Source organism: Gopherus flavomarginatus, chromosome 10 (genome assembly GCF_025201925.1).
Source record: "Gopherus flavomarginatus isolate rGopFla2 chromosome 10, rGopFla2.mat.asm, whole genome shotgun sequence".
In the NCBI taxonomy this organism is placed as follows: Eukaryota; Metazoa; Chordata; order Testudines; family Testudinidae; genus Gopherus; species Gopherus flavomarginatus.
The window spans coordinates 67,969,566-67,986,342 of record NC_066626.1 but is presented as its reverse complement, the minus strand read 5'-3'; the positions used below and the strand labels follow the sequence as shown (position 1 = coordinate 67,986,342).

At 41.9% G+C, this 16,777-nt stretch overlaps 1 protein-coding gene across 2 annotated transcripts in view; it reads left to right on the top strand.

Moving 5' to 3' along the window:
* Nucleotides 1–7,737: 7,737 nt before the first annotated feature.
* CCDC93 (coiled-coil domain containing 93) overlaps nt 7,738–16,777 on the top strand; it is a 104,422-nt gene continuing 95,382 nt past the window's right edge. For both annotated transcript variants that reach the window (XM_050916021.1, XM_050916020.1), the window contains exons 1-5: nt 7,738–7,839; nt 9,410–9,523; nt 11,531–11,625; nt 14,100–14,211; nt 16,141–16,239. In XM_050916021.1, the coding sequence (XP_050771978.1) occupies nt 7,798–7,839; nt 9,410–9,523; nt 11,531–11,625; nt 14,100–14,211; nt 16,141–16,239 (462 nt within the window). In that variant the 5' untranslated portion in view covers nt 7,738–7,797. The remainder of the gene's footprint in view (nt 7,840–9,409; nt 9,524–11,530; nt 11,626–14,099; nt 14,212–16,140; nt 16,240–16,777) is intronic.

Below are 16,777 nucleotides of genomic sequence, written 5' to 3'. Positions count from 1 at the left end.
ACATGAGCCTCCTGCTACCCGTGCCAGGACCAGTAACTGCTGGCGCGAGCCTAGAGATGCCATGGCTCAGCCCCAGCAAGCCCTGGAACAAATTAAGCATTTCCAGGTGCTGCTGAGCCCAAAGATGCTGGGACTCAGCCCTGGAAAGCCTCAGGTCAAGGGGCAGCCCTCTGACCCTTTGGGGCGGCACTCTGGCCCTTTTTTTTTTATTTCGGCAGCGGCACTTCAGCCTTTTTTGTTTTTTTTCACTTGGGGCAGCAAAAACTCTGGAGCCGGCCCTGCCCCAGGTACAAATTAAGCCCTGAACATGAGGGGAGCAATCAACAAAGTCTTTTGTCCTCTGATGTTATGCAATAGTTTGTCTGGTTCTACGGACCTTCTTTTGTTAGGTGGGAGACAACTCCTGTGGTAAACTAGTATTTCACATTTAGTAATGCTTCTCTCCTGACTGTGGGGGTTTACAGTTTCAGAGCAAACACCTAAATATTACCTTAGAACATGGGATATAGATATTATAAGTGAGTTGATCTCTTGAGGCTTGTGCAAAAAGGGCAATGATCAGGACATGCTGCAGTGCAGAATGAAGTTAAAGGAGCTGAGGCAGGCATACCATAAGGCGAGGGAGGCAACTGTCACTCCCACCAACCACAAAGCTCCTGGGTAAAGGAAACATCCAGCATCTCTGACTGGCTCACTATTTAAGCCAGAAGGAGGCATGGGAAATTGTATGAGCAACTACGTGAATCCTTGTCTGGTTGCTACATCGGACCCTGTTTCTTGACTGACTCCTGAGCCTGTCTTGTTCCCAATCCTTGTTTCTACATCCCACTCCAGATCTGAAGCTTGGCTTGATTCCTCACTCTGATTCTGACCAATAGGCCTGATCACCACTGCTCTGACCATTAGGTTAGCCCACCTACTTCACAGTCTATGACACCTTAATCTCTTTCCTTTCAGAGTCCTCCAGGTACTCAGGTCCCTCAGGCTGGTGCTCTCTGAATCCCCAAGGCAGGTCTCCAGAAGAGCTTCCCCAACTGCTTCCCTCAGGAATCCTATCAAGAGCTTGCCCTCAGCTGCTCCTCTCTTGCCTCCAGCAGCCCTCTAGTGCAGATTCTGAAAGGAAACTCTCTACTTCTCTCTCTTTCCTAGTTCCTCTTCCCTGACTTATAAAGTCCTCTTCCCTGACTTTTCTTTCAACCAGTCAGCAGTAGCCAATTAGACACTGGTGCCTTCCCTTTCAGCCAGTTGGGTAGCAAACAATCACTTACAGCTGCCTTCCCTTTTACTGTAAGACAGGGACAGAACCACATCAGAGTATTTCTCCTTCCAGCTGAGGGATGGTTGTTCCAAGCTTCAGAGAGCCACCCAGCTCAAATCCCTGGATGGGCCAGCACCTGCAATGCAATGTGCCTGGGTGGGTTGTCACCAACAGGGATCGAACCAGGACCTCTGGATCAAAAACTACGAGCCTTTTACACTAGCTCTTAGGTTACAGGCATTTGATAAGCCAGTTGTGGCTTTTTGCCACCAAAGGAAGTGTGGGAGATAAGCTGGGGATGGAAAGATACATCTCCTCTCTCCCTCCATTTTGGACAAAGATAGAGGTGACCTCAAATTTGGAGGTTGGAGTAGATGGTTGAACTCTTGTCTGTTCCATCTTTCCCCCTGCAGCCTTCCCCACTACCTATCGCTACATTAAACAATAATAAGCAAACATATTGCTTGGCTATTTGTGCTAAAATAATCAGCAGTGAAATAGTTGATGATATTTTAATTGACGTCACTTGGCCTCTCATTTATTGCCCACTGAGAAGAAGAAGAGCAGTTCACACCTCTTTCAGCGCAATGGTTTTATATTTTCTGTAGACTCAGACATCACGACACAGTCTTAGACTAGGTGACAATCATGTGGAGTATTGACTTATTTTATTAAATTAAAATTTACATTCTGGACCAATATCACGTGGTAACGTTAAAAAAACCCTAGAAATTATGGGGCAATTTTTATGCATGTTTGGTCACATTATACATGGAGCTCTGGTTAACATCCAGATAAGGAACTTTCTCTGTCCACCTATTCCTAATTTGTACCCGATTTTTGGCTGGATTTACTGAGGTCAAAAGACTTGACAAAGCTTTCAAAGTGAGCCAATTACTCCCCACAAATGAGAACCCATGATCATTGTGAAAAGCATTCCTTTGCATGAACCAAAATTCCACGAAATATTTTCTTAACTAATAAGAATAGTTAGATAACTCTTCCATTGATTCTCAATTAAACTCAAGTTAGTTTGGTGTTGAACATTAATGGAATGGGCTGTAGTGTCATAGTGAAACAAGAACCTTTTCAGGAAAGTAATGTAGTTTATTTGTCATCGATACTCAGGTTCAATTCATGCTGAAATTAACTGACTATGATTTGCAAATAATTGTCAGTTCAGCATCTGTCCTTATTTCCAAAGTCTGAATAGACAGAGTGATGAAAGTTAATTTGTTTTTCTTAGTAATTGCTTCTGGGGAATATGAGAATCTTTGCAAAGAACATTATGTTAAGCTTTTCAAAAATCAAAGGAAAGGCTTGGATCACAGACAGAAAATTCTTGATATGTCCAATATAATAAAACCTGGACTTCATTTCATGGAGACCATAAAATCTGTTCCATTGTCTCCAAAAAAATGGTCTACAACAGTTCAGAGAACATTTGAATCAAAATGATAAGAAGCATTGTCCAGGATTTCCCCAGTGATTACAGGGAAGGGATGAGGTAAAGCCAACCTCAATTTAGATATTTTAGGGCTGTCAATTAATCTCAGTTAACTCACGCGATTAACTCAAAAAATTAATTGTGTTTAATTGCACTGTTAAACAATAGAATAACAACTGAAATGTATTAAATATTTTTGGGTGTTTTCTACATTTTCAAATATATTGATTTCAATTTCAACACAAAATACGAAATATACAGTGCTCACTTTATATTTATTTTGATTACAAATATTTGCACTGTAAAAAACAAAAGAAATAGTATTTTTCATTCCACCTCATACAAGTACTGTAATGCAATCTCTTTATCATGAACGTTGAACTTATAAATGTAGAAGTATGTATAAAAATATAACTGCATTCAAAAATAAAACAGTGTAAAACTTTAGAGCCTACAGGTCCATTCAATCCTAATTCAGCCAATCGCTCAGACAAACAAGATTGGTTAAAATTTGCAAGAGATAATGTTGCCCACTCCTTGTTTACAATGGCACCTGAAAGAGAGAACAGGCGTTCGCATGGCACTTTTGTAGCCAGCATTGCAAGGTATTTCATGTCAGATATGCTAAACATTTGCATGCCCATTCATTCTTCGGCATGAACAAAAATTCCACAATGCTCCTTCATTGAGAAGCCAACCTTCAAGGCCCTAGGTGCTCTGGAGGAGTGACACTGGTGTCAGAATATAGGACTGGAGTCAGACAAACAATATATAAATGTTAATATTATCTTCAAAGAAATTAAAACATGAGTGAGTGAAGGAAAGGATGAACCTAGGTACAGTCTGAACCTAGGTACAGTCTGAACCTAGGTACAGTCTGAACCCAGGTCTGTTATTTAAAAAGGTGAAAATATACATCTGAGCAGATACAACAATTTGGATCCGCATCTGATCCCCATCTGTATTCTTTACCATCTTTGCAACCCGGGGATCAGATGCAGATCCAAATGTTTGTATCTGCACAGGGCTCTAACAGTGAGATAGGGTGCTGGTGCGGATGTGGATACATAGAGAAGGTGGAGTGCATATCATGGGTCAGATACAAGTTAATTATCATGGATACTGTCAAGGCCGATTCCCCACTCTGGGACTTCGAATGCAGAAGGTGGGTGCCTGAAAGGACTCTAAAAATTAATACTGGCCACTCCAGGCTTGTATTAAACTCCTACGGTTACAGCTTTTTTCTCACCTTGGATTGGTAGATACTGCCACCACCCAAGTGCAAAACCCCTTTGAGAACCCATGAAGGAGCACTTGGAAATTCCTTCCTGTGGGATACCCTCAAGCCCTTTCACCTCACCTCCAAGGAAGAGCTGAGAAAGAAAAAAAAGGAAATCAGCTGTTGCTACCAGCTAATTAAATAACATGTGCACAAACCTCTTAAGACATAAAAATCCCATTCTGTTCTTAAAAAAGGTAAATTTTATTAATTAAAAAAAGAAGAAAATACATCTGGGAATTTAGGCTTTTGCTAGATTAAAAAAAACAACCACAAGGATTAAACATCAAGAATAGCTCTCAGGGGTCCAGCTTAAAGGTTATAAGCACAGAGGAGTCCACAAGCCATAAAGAAATAAAAAGAGAGAAACCTAATCATGCCTTCCTAGAGATTTCCTGATCTACTTACATAACTGGGGTTTCAAATGAGTAGTTTATAGGTATGATACCAATGAGCCCCAAACTTTTTTCAGCATAAAAGTATCAGAGGGGTAGCTGTATTAGTCTGTATTCACAAAAACAATGAGAGATGCACTTCTGAAGAAGTGGGGTTTTTTTACCCACGAAAGCTTATGCCCAAATAAATCTGTTAGTCTTTAAGGTGCCACTGGACTCCTGGTTGTTTTTACAGTATAATTGCAGCCCTGTCTGTCTCTCCCCAGAGAACAACCCCAGACAGACAAAAGGGGGATCTTGTTTCAATTTTAAAAAGTTCTAGCCTTCCCATTTGCTCTTTTGACCAGGTGCCCACTTACTTCCTTTTACCTCTGCATAGCAGTGAGACTTTTTAACCCTTTACTGGTAGAGCAATTAAAGAACAGCTACTAAGAGGGCCTTCATTTATCACAGATGAAGATCCACATTTTTGTATCCGCACAGAAGGACTCTATAGACTCACAGATTCATAGACTCTAGGACTGGAAGGGACCTCGAGAGGTCATCGAGTCCAGTCCCCTGCCCTCATGGCAGGACCAAATACTGTCTAGACCATCCCTGATAGACATTTATCTAACCTACTCTTAAATATCTCCAGAGATGGAGATTCCACAACCTCCCTAGGCAATTTATTCCAGTGTTTAACTACCCTGACAGTTAGGAACTTTTTACTAATGTCCAACCTAAATCTCCTTGCTGCAGTTTAAGCCCATTGCTTCTTGTTCTATCATTAGAGGCTAAAGTGAACAAGTTTTCTCCCTCCTCCTGATGACATCCTTTTAGATACCTGAAAACTGCTATCATGTCCCCTCTCAGTCTTCTCTTTTCCAAACTAAATAAACCCAATTCTTTCAGCCTTCCTTCATAGGTCATGTTCTCAAGACCTTTAATCATTCTTGATGCTCTTCTCTGGACCCTCTCCCAATTTCTCCACATCTTTCTTGAAATGCGGTGCCCAGAACTGGACACAATACTCCAGCTGAAGCCTAACCAGCGCAGAGTAAAGCGGAAGAATGACTTCTCATGTCTTGTTTACAACACACCTGCTAATGCATCCCAGAATAACTGTTTTTTTTGCAACAGTATCACACTGTTGACTCATATTTAGCTTGTGGTCCACTATGACCCCTAGATCTCTTTCTGCCATACTCCTTCCTAGACAGTCTGTTCCCATTCTGTATATGTGAAACTGATTGTTCCTTCCTAAGTGGAGCACTTTGCATTTGTCTTTACTGAACTTCATCCGGTGTACCTCAGACCATTTCTCCATTTTGTCCAGATCATTTTGAATTTTGACCCTGTCCTCCAAAGCAGTTGCAATCCCTCCCAGTTTGGTATCGTCTGCAAACTTAATAAACGTACTTTCTATGCTAACATCTAGGTCATTGATGAAGATATTGAATAGATCCGGTCCCAAAACAGACCCCTGCGGAACCCCACTTGTTATACCTTTCCAGCAGGATTGGGAGCCATTAATAACTACTCCCTGAGTACGGTTATCCAGCCAGTTATACACCCACCTTATAGTAGCCCCATCTAAATTGTATTTGCCTAGTTTATTGATAAGGATATCACGCGAGACCGTATCAAATGCCTCACTAAAGTCTAGGTATACCACATCCACCACTTCTCCCTTATCCACAAGACTCGTTATCCTATCAAAGAACGCTATCAGATTGGTTTGACATGATTTGTTCTTTACAAATCCATGCTGGCTCTTCCCTATCACCTTATGAATAAGTGTTTGCAGGATCAGACTCTAAGGCTCTTATTCAGCATAGCACTCAAAAGTAAATTTAAGCACGAGTAGCCCCATCCCTTTTTAAAAAATCACCTAAACCTGTGTTAACTTCAGTGGGTTTGAAGCATGTGCTTAAGTGCTTTGTTGAATAGAATTGGACTTAAACAAGTACTTTGCTGCATCTGGACCAGAAGTCCCAACCTGCAATGAATCTAATAGTGTTTCCGTGGCTGCATGGGGCCACCAGGGGCTTTTCTTGAGGCCACAGCCTCCTGAGTGGTGTTACTGCACAGGGAGGGGGTGCAGCAGTGGCCCCTCCTCCTCCCTGTTGCTCCTGGATGCACTGCCTTGGTGTTGGTTGCTGGAGCCACCAGCAGGGGTTGGGCCCTGCCTGCCTGCCTCTGGGGACACCTTAGGCACAACATTGGAGGAGCAGGGAGCCAGTGAGTTCCCCACTTTCCCAAGGGCGATGAGGCTCAGGCTTTAGGCTGCAGCTCTGAGGTGGCAGGGTGGCTGACTCCGGCAGTGGGGCGTTGGGCTCCAGCACCACGTTCCAGCTGTTAAGGCTGGGCCCTAGGCTCCAGCCATGCAGCTTCAGACTCCAGTCTTGGGTCCCATCCTCCTGCCCAGGGGCACCAGGATCTGGCCACCTGCTGCCTCCCCCAACACCCTATCCAGCTGCTTAATTTGTCCCCAGGTTTGCTGAGGCTGAGTAAGTCTGCTGTGAAAAGTGATAGTTGTACATTTATTAACATCACTTTTCACAACAGACTTACTAGCTAGCAATAAATACATGGACGTGCATATTTATTTTTCTTAAAGCTAATCAAGAAGTATTTTAAGGAAATGTGTGAGAGCAGCCACTAGCAAGAGTTGGTGGCCGCACTCTGAGGCCACCAAATAATTTGTCCTGAGAACCCTTGATCTACCAGGTGCAGTGGGTTTGCTAGCATGGCGCTTACATTTGGGGGAGACAATTAGGGGCATGCTTTTAAACTCCCACTGATAGTTTAGCAACTAACAAGCCTACAGTACTCGCAAGGAATACTACTGCATAGCACTAGCAGCAACGGCGAGACACCCATAGGGGATCCAGGAAACTTTCGCAATAGAGAGAAAAAAATCGGGATAAGTAGTTGCGTTTACAAAAGACGCATTTGGCAGGGCTTACGCACGTGCCCACAAACGCTTTTAAACCGCCTCGCAACCCCCCGCGAAACGCAGAGCGGAGGGAAATCCCGGATTCCCTGGATGCTGGGGGCTAACGCACGCAAAGAGGCTGTGGACAAATGCCCTGGCCTGGCAGGGAGGCTGCCCCGGCCCTCCCTCTGCCTGCTGCCAGCGGACACCTGCAGCCCCACCGCCAAGGGCAGACCTCGAACCAGCTACCCCAGCCCCGGCGCTCTGCGTTCCAAGAGGTCACGTGACCCGCCTGTCACTCTTCAACGCCCGCCCCCTTTCGCAGCGAATGGCGCGGCTCGAATGTGCTTACGCGCACGGAGGGCGGGGGCGCAGGCGCAGGGACATAGCGGAGCCGGGCGCGCGTCGGGGGTGACGCCCCCATGGCCGTTGGTGGGCGGGGGCAGCGCGGGTGACAGCGGCGGCCGCGCGGCGCAGGCAGGCTGGAGAGCGGGGGCGATGGGCGCCCCCAAGGGACACGGGTACCAGGCTCCGCAGGAGGTACGGCCCCGCCTGGGGACACCGAGCTGCCCCGTGCGCTGACTCCCTCCGTCCCTGCCCCAGCGCCCCGGGCCGTCCCCGTGCCTTGCCCCCCGGGGTACAGCGGGACCCCTGGCCCAGCCCCCGCCTTGCGCCCGGCTGCGGGGCCGGGTCCTTACGGGCGACAGGCGCAGGGCACCGCCCCCCGCTGTGTGCTGCTCGCCCCTCCGAGGGCGGCTTCTGCCTCTCCCGTATCCCGGGGGCTGCCAGGCCTGGCGGCTCCCCCGGCTGAAGGGTCTGAGCCCGGCGTGGCCTGCCCGGTGACGGGCCTTGGGCTTTGGCATCAGGCCCAGATCCTGGGGCGTTCGGGGTGAGGGGCTCGGCTCCCTGGGGGAAGGGGGCTGCCCGGGCCAGGGGGTTGCGGTTGTCGCCCTGGCTGCAGCCCCCTGCTCATCTCAGCAGTGTTGTACGTGTGAGTGGTGGGTCCCTTCCCAGTGTGAACGCTCCCACATCAACGTCAGATACGAGGAGACTCCCAGATTGTGAAAAGGTTGGACCCTCACGTTTCTACGAACGTAAACAGCGAAGACAGTTTGGGCTGGGGGTTGTCTTACTTTATTAATCCTGCAAAGGCAGCAACTTCCCAGCCTTGCTTCCTTTTTCCTGCATTGACTTTGGGGTTAAAAGAGACAGGCTGTTTCTAGCCGATTGAGCATTCGGCCTGGAGCCCGGAACTTGTGAATTTTATTCCTAGCTCTACAGCTGACTCTTCTTCAAGGGTTTGGAGTGTCATGGAAATTCTCCTTTCCCCACATTTCCTACCTGTAAAATGGGGGTAACAACACTTATTACACAGGAGTGTTGTGTGAATTAATTAGTTGATGTTTGCACAATACTTTAGCAATAGTAAGAAAAAAAGCTTCGTATAGGTGCTCAATATTAGGGCTGCTGAAAATGATTTGTTTGGTTTAAAGGAAACAGTTGAATCCCACAACAATTTCTCTTACTATCTTCATACAACGTTTGTGAAAACATTGCATTTAAGATGTAGTATTGTATAAGCCCTACAGAGTTGACAGAAAACTGCAGAATCACAAGTATGTTACCTGTGCTGTGGCAGTTGGTGCCCAGATTGTTTGGATTTACTTGAAGAACACTTGGGACAGGGAGATCTAATGAGAAGGAACTGACATGGATTCAATTTGAATGCAACAGCTGAATTGTTTATTTACCAGAGGGAGAAAACACCACATTTAGAGAAGAGATGCAGACTGATTGAAATAGAAGGGCAAGAGTGATTGGTCAATAATGCATAGGTTTTCTCAAACAGGACAAAACATTTCATGTTAAAGCCACCTAGAAACAAATACTTGCCTGATGTTTTTCCATGTGTGCAATTGTTGTAATTGCCATAAAGATGTTATCAGATTGCAAATGGAAGGGAAGTGTGTGAGGAAAATCTCTATTAACATACATCTGGTCTATATTAAGGAAAAATTGGGAAAATTAATTTTGAGTCGTAATATTGGGTTGTTGGAGGAGTAGAGTGAATACACTGTTTTAAAATTAAGGTTAATTTTATGTTTGTTAGATTGAAACCAGAGAAGATGAAGAACAAAACATCAAATTGACTGAAATTTTGGAGTTGCTGGTGGCAGCTGGGTATTTCAGGGCAAGAATCAAAGGGTTATCACCCTTTGACAAGGTGAGATTATAATCCAGGATGATTAATTAGATACAGTTTACTGTATTTACTAAATATGGTTTTCAAATGCCGCTTAATAGTTCCAGATAGAAAGGAGGAGGGGAGATGAGCAGTAAATAAAGTTATTTTTATTATTTATATAGTGCCTCTAATGTAGTGAAGATATGCACAAAACTGTGTCCCTGTCTCGGGGAACTAAGGCACCCATTCTGCAGTTACTCTTATGAGTGGTCCTCTTGATTTTTCAATGGGACTATTCACATGCATAAAGCTAAGCACATACATATCTATTTGCAGAATCAGGACCTAAAATTCTGAAGTGGGTGTTTGGGGAATTTAGCTGGAACTAGTTTCATGGCTAAACAAACAAGGACCTAAATTTGTTGAATATGAAAACTTGTTTGCATTGTGGCATGGTCATTCTAAAAGCTACTAGTCATACTGAAAATGAGGAGTAGTAGGGGCAAGTTGAAAGAAGGTTAAGGAAGTTATTAGGTGTGGAATTTCATGGAAGAATGGAACAACTTACCTAGTGAAGCTGTTTTTGGACTGTTGCTGGAAATCTTTTGGGAGGGGTTGGGTAATTCTGTGGAAAGGCAGTTACAGGGACCTTCATTCTCAAATACAGGAAGTAAGTCATGCTGTACAGAGTATATGCTTAGAGGGGTACCTTTGTTGGTTTAACATTTGACTTGATGATAAATCCCTGAACCTTGTTTTGAAAATACATCCCTTGTAGCTATGGCAGAGCCTCTTTCATTTCTTTCAATAGTTTGCTTGTACATAGAATAGTCGTGCTGTCCTATAAAATTTTTGCTTGTTAAAACTGCAAGCTATTATATTTATAGAGCCATAGGCAGTCACAGCACTTTACAAGCACAAATATAAGTATGCCTAAGGAAGACTATCTAAGGCCCTGATTCTGTAACTGGATCTGTGGAAATGAACACTTCAGTGGTACTCACACACATCCAGTTGTGGAACTGGTGCCTTGTATCCTGATCCTGCTATGGCATTATTTACATAAAGTATTTGTAGTGAAACTCTGAAGGCTGTTATGGTATAGAATTATAGGACTTTCGTTAATTGTTTGATTAACAAATATTGTTATAATAAAAATACCTCCCCTTCTACGACTGTCTCACTAGATAGTCAAGTATGAGAAACAAACTAGACACTAATATACAAGGATTATTTTATAACTATGCTGAGTGTTTTATATTGGAAAGGCAGTGTGGTGTAGTGGAAAGGGTACTGGACTGAAAGTCAGGAAACTTGGGTTCTATTTAGATTCTGCCACAGACCTGCTGTGAGAGCTTGGGTAAGTCACTTCACCCCTCTGTGCCTGTTACCTCTTCTGTTATTTGTCTGTTGTGTATTTAGGTTTTGCAAATATGTACACATGGTTAACTGAGTGAGTAGACCCTTTGAAATCAATGAGACTGCTCTGGTGTTTTGAATTGAGCATGTTAATAAATATTTGAAGGGTTGGGGCCTAAGATAGAGACCTCTTAAGGTCAGGGGCTTTCCGTCACTGTTTGTATAATGCCTAACATTTTGTGGGGGGTTTGTGTGCTACTTCTAATGCAAATAATAACTGTGGAAAAACTTCGATTAGGTAAATGAGAACACATGTTCCAATAGTTGTTTATTGAGTTTGTATAGCTCACGATCTGTAAAACAGTCACTTCATCACTTTTTAAAAATCTTTATTCCATTCTTCATGTTTGACGGTGTACTTGGATTTTCATCTACTTGCATGTCAGAGAACTCAGTGTCTCCAGAAGACTAGGAAATCAAGTTTAAAAAAAAAAAAAAAGAAACATCACAAATGGTGGCCCTCTATTTCTCTTCTCTTCACTTATATTTTGATGAGATATTAGATGGCATTTTAATCATGCTGTATTGGAGGTGGGGAAGGAGACTAAAAATGTGAACCATATTGGTTGGGTTTAAATCATATTTGTTTCAAAATTTCCCGTCGAACATATTTTTGTTCATTTTTAGGTAGTTGGTGGCATGACCTGGTGCATCACTACTTGCAGCTTTGACATTGATGTTGATCTATTGTTTCAGGAAAACTCTACAATTGGTCAGAAAATGTAAGTTGATGAGGTGGGAACTATGGTTTGGCTTTTCATATTGTAAAAAATGTGATACAAATCACCATCATGTTTATACATGTGAAACCTGTACAGGGGATCAGTTTTACTGAGAAATTTTCTGTTTTGGCCTGGAGCAGCGAACCGCGGCCAGTGGGAGCCGCAATGGGCCAAACCTGCAGACGCAGCAGGTAAACAACCTGGCCCGGCTGGCCAGGGGCTTTCCCATAACAGGTGGCAAACCGGCTTTGAGAACCACTGTTGTAGACCACAATTAAATTTGCCTGGCACTGTCCTTCCTTAGTTACTTCCTGCAAGTTGCATTAAAAGCCCATTTTTCCACTTCAGATAAGTGAAATATAGTTTCAGCTACTATATCTGCATCTGTGTTCCCCTCTTGATTTTCAGTGATGTTTACAATCATGTTATTTTTGAAAAGTTCTATTTTTCTCCTCTGTTGCTTTGAGAGACATCCACATCACCAGAGGAAATGAGCTGTACGCAAAGTACTCTAAATGCACAAAGAAACAGAAAACAGAGATGAATGTATTTTTATCTCTTATAAAAATCTTAGGTGTTAGTTTTAATCGTAGCAGGACAAAAAAATCAGTTTGTCCTTAAAAAAAGAGTCACCCTTGATACTGTTACTTTAATGAGAACATTTTCGTTGGTTTTTTTGTTTGTTTGTTAATACAGGGAAATTTGAATTTAAACATTCCCATGGATTATTTGGAACTCAAAAAATAAAGGACAGTGTTAGTCTACAAGAATCAAAGTGGAACTTTATAGTCTCTTTTAATTGTTCTAGCTGAAGAAAATGCAAAATGTAAACAGTGAGAAAATAGCAGAAATTGTTATAACGGAATACTATTTGGATGTTTAATAATCTAAGTGTTAGTAGTATAAATAAGGATATTTTGTTTTTTAAAATATATAACTGTTAGTGTCTCAATGTTTCCATGCAGCTCTCAAGGTGGTGATAATAGAGATTATTTAGCAAATATTCTGTTGATGTTGTCAGTGCACATTTTGCTAGCTCTTATTAGACAATGTTCTAATAATAAAAATATTGGGTCAGCTATTATAAATGTAATCAAAAGAAGTATGGAAGCATAAATTATGTTTGTTACATGATTTCTTGTCCCTTTGGGACAAAAATATTTTAAACGGATTGCATGTACTCTTGGTTGTACAAAGAAAGAACACTATTGCATCTCATTAACACATTGACATAGTGGAAATTACATCACAAGGTGAGTCATCTATAAGATGAATTACAAAATTCGCATTCAGCTATTTCTCTTCTAATCAACATTGGCTCTTCAGGCACTATCCCCAGTTTCTGGATCTTTTCTCTTTTCCATCCCACTCTCTCCTATCCTTCTGGGCAATTTTCCTTCAAAACATCAGCAGCTCTTTAGGATGATAGTCTCTGCCATTGATGTCAGTATCTGGACACCTTTTTTTTTTTTTTTTTTCTTCTTTTTTTTTTCTCCTTTGTGGAAAATATCACATCAGTGACTCTTAAGTTGTTGTTTATAAAGATTGACTTCCTGAGTATGAGCACCAATTCGTTGTATGTCAGCTTAATTCTTTGTGGTCAGGAAAGAATGCTTTACTCTGAAATCCGTGACAGAACTGTTAATTCATTGGTGCAAGATTGAACCCCAGTAGAGTTACCCCCTGTTAAGCTACCTTTCACTTTAATAGCACTTTTATGAGCTGCAGAAAGACACTTTTTTTCCTCAGCAAACTGGATTATATATACTCCATCTGATTGGACTTTATACATGTAAGCAGCATTCTTGGTAGCTATTTCACTTTTACAATATTCTAGCTATTTCATGTAAAAGCAGCAAAGAATCCTGTGGCACCGTATAGACTATGTTAGTCTATAAGATGCCACAGGATTCTTTGCTGCTTTTACAGATCCAGACTAACACGGCTACCCCTCTGATACTTAGCTATTTCATGGTTTTTGTAGGAGAGGGTGCTTAATTAGTAACAACAGCAGAGATCCACTCAGTTTTAAATTCCAGATTTTCATCCTGAAATTGAACTTTCTTTGATTAAAATATATAATGTTTTAAAATTACTCTCTATCTTTGAGCAGTTAAATGCATGTGCATGGTAACAGAAACATATGTATAAAATAGATCATGCATGCATTGCATCTGATCAGCCTAAGATACTTTAAATTTGTTGTTGAGTAATGTAAATTAAGAAACAAGCAATAGGCTTATTAATTTTAAAAAATACGACTTCACAACTGTGTTCATAAAACAAGAGCTTTTTTTCCAGATTGTATTATCCAGTTTCAGCCAATAGAGGGCCCTTTCAAACTACTCCGTAATTTGGAAATCAGTATCCTAGGACCGACATGGCTACAACAACATTGCATATTTTGGAAAGGTCATTCTTTAAAATTTAAACAATATTATTGTATACACTTTGATATTTTTCTTTTAAAATAGTGCCTTAACAGAGAAAATTGTGTCTGTCTTACCAAAAATGAAGTGCCCCCATCGTTTGGAGCCGCATCAGATCCAGGGACTGGATTTCATTCACATATTCCCTGTTGTACAGGTAATAGCTTTGTTGTGCATCACACTTTTTTTAAAGAAAGCAAAAGCCTTAAAACTTAATCTAGGACTTTTAATTCCAGTGTGACTGCTGAACTTTATATCTTCTGCAAGTTTGATCTGCTTTGAAATGAAATATCAGGTTAAAAACTTTTTAAGGGTAAATATTTTAAAACACTGGGATGTCTTTATATAAAATGGAATTCTGAAGCACACTCTGACCCACATAAAAAACAAAACTGTCTGGATTACCTACAACATTGGGCTGGATTCTGCATGCAGTAATGCCTGCGAGTTGGAAGAAATCTTGCTTTGGGATCTGCTGGTGTGAGGTGTTTTTTTTTTTTTGAGCCCATGTAGGGTCCTGGTTCACTAAGATATTCTATATGTCTATTACACTTTGCAGGGAGTAAGTTACAAGGAAAGTGGCTCAAAACACAGGGTATAAAAGAGATTAAAAGACACTCAGGTTTTTTTTTTGAGTGGTGGGTATCAGAGGAGTGTAAAGAGAAAGAAAGGAAAGAATTAAAAATGGAGGGATGGGAAGAGTCAGCTTGCTTCTACTCAGAAATTCTTTAAAGATGAACAGCAAGGGAAAAAGCTAAAACATTCCAGTCACTAGCTTGATGCTTTCTGGTTAAACTGTCCCGCATCGTTTTCTTAGGTTTTATTGTGTATTTTGCTTTTTGGACGGAGATTGAGTGAAATCTAAATCTTTGGATTAAAATCAGTCAATCCAGGCAAAATTCCAATGAATATTCCTAGTAATTGTGACTTCCTTGGCTCTTTCGAAATCAACTTTGACAATTGGTTTTTCAACTTGGGTGGGAGAGGCAATGGGAATTTGATGTGGAACTCAGCATTTTTCAGTAATTGTCACTGATTTGGAAAATCCATGAGAATAAATTTACAGAATTTAAAAAGTTCTTAATAAAATAGGAGACATGAATATATGGGACAAACCATATGTGAATATATCTAGTTCTGAAATGCATTGTTCTAGAACAATGCAACTTAGAATGTGCTCGGTGACTCAAAAAAACCTAGAAAGAGACAGTCCTTGCCTAAAGGAACTTACAAACTAAGACTCTGGTTCTGCATTGTGATTTATCTGGTGGACTACTGCACCTACACAGAGACCTGTTAAAGTCAATGACCCATGTGGTTCACAGTGTAGGATTAGGACACTCACTCTGTCCCTACTCCTTCAGTCATGCTTGTCTGTAGGGAGTGCATGTGACTGCTATTAGCAAATATTTCCAACAGCCAGAAATGGGACACTGGATGGGGAAGGCTCTGTGTTACTACAGAGAATTCTTTCTCAGGTGGGTCTTGCCCACATATCAGAGTCTATCTGATCACCATATTTGGGGTTGGGAAGGAGTTTTCTCCCAGATCAGATTTGCAGAGATGGGGAGAGTGGGGGTGTTCTACCTTCCTGTGTAGTGTAGGGAACAGGTCACTTGCTGGTTTGAGCTAGAGTAAATGGAGAATTTTCTGTAGCTTGAAGTCTTTGAATCAGTATTTGAGGACTTCAGTGACTCAGACAGAGGTTATGGACCTATTACAGGAGTGGGTGACTGAGGTTCTGTGGCCTGCGATGTGCAGGAGGTCAGACTAGATGATCATGATGGTCCCTTCTAGCCTTTAAGTCTGACTCTGTGATGTATGGGAAGGCCTGGGTTACAGACACAGTATGTATGCTACTTAGTTTATGACCTCTTTTTTTTGGTTCTGTTGGTACGTACAAAAATAGGGAAGATGAAGATAATAAAATAGCTAGTGTTATAGAGCTATTTATGGAGTAAATCACTGAGGTGTGTCACATCCATAAAAACTTTGGGTTTTGAAATATTTGTTTTTTTTTTTCTTTTTTTGCATACAAAATACTTAGAAATAAGTTGTTGCATAATAGTATCAATGTCCTCTTTAGTGGCTGGTGAAACGTGCAATAGAAACTAGAGAAGAAATGGGAGACTATATCCGCTCCTACTCCATATCCCAGTTTCAGAAAACTCGTAGTCTACCAGAGGTAAGACCTAGCTTAAATCTTTTTGTTTTCTCTCAAAATATGTCTATACATACATGGGGCTGTCTCCTCAGTTGCTGTAAATCTGTGTAACTGCATTGGAGTTGATAATACTGTGCTGATTTAGCTGAGGATCTGGCCATGATTTTTTTTTTAGTCTATAACTGGATGGGTCTAACTATAAGGATTACTGTTAGAAAAGCAAGTAAACACCAGAATCCTAATTGAAGGTCCATCTGCATATATCGGGGAAATGAATTCTTGCTGACCTCAAATAGTTCATAAGTATGATATTATCAGCCTTTGCTTAGAGCAGGCCTGCACAACTCGTAAAGCCACATTACTCCAAATAAAATAGCTGAGGGCCAACCCCCCCCCTCAACAGAAACACCCCCCCCCCAGCACCTCCCGGCCCACGGAAACACCCCACCCCAGTGTCGCCCAGCCCTGCAGAAACAAACTCTCCTTTCCCAGCCCTGCCCCACCAAAACAGCTGTGGGCCAAATGGGAAGGTTGGGGGTGGGGAGGTGATACTTTATTT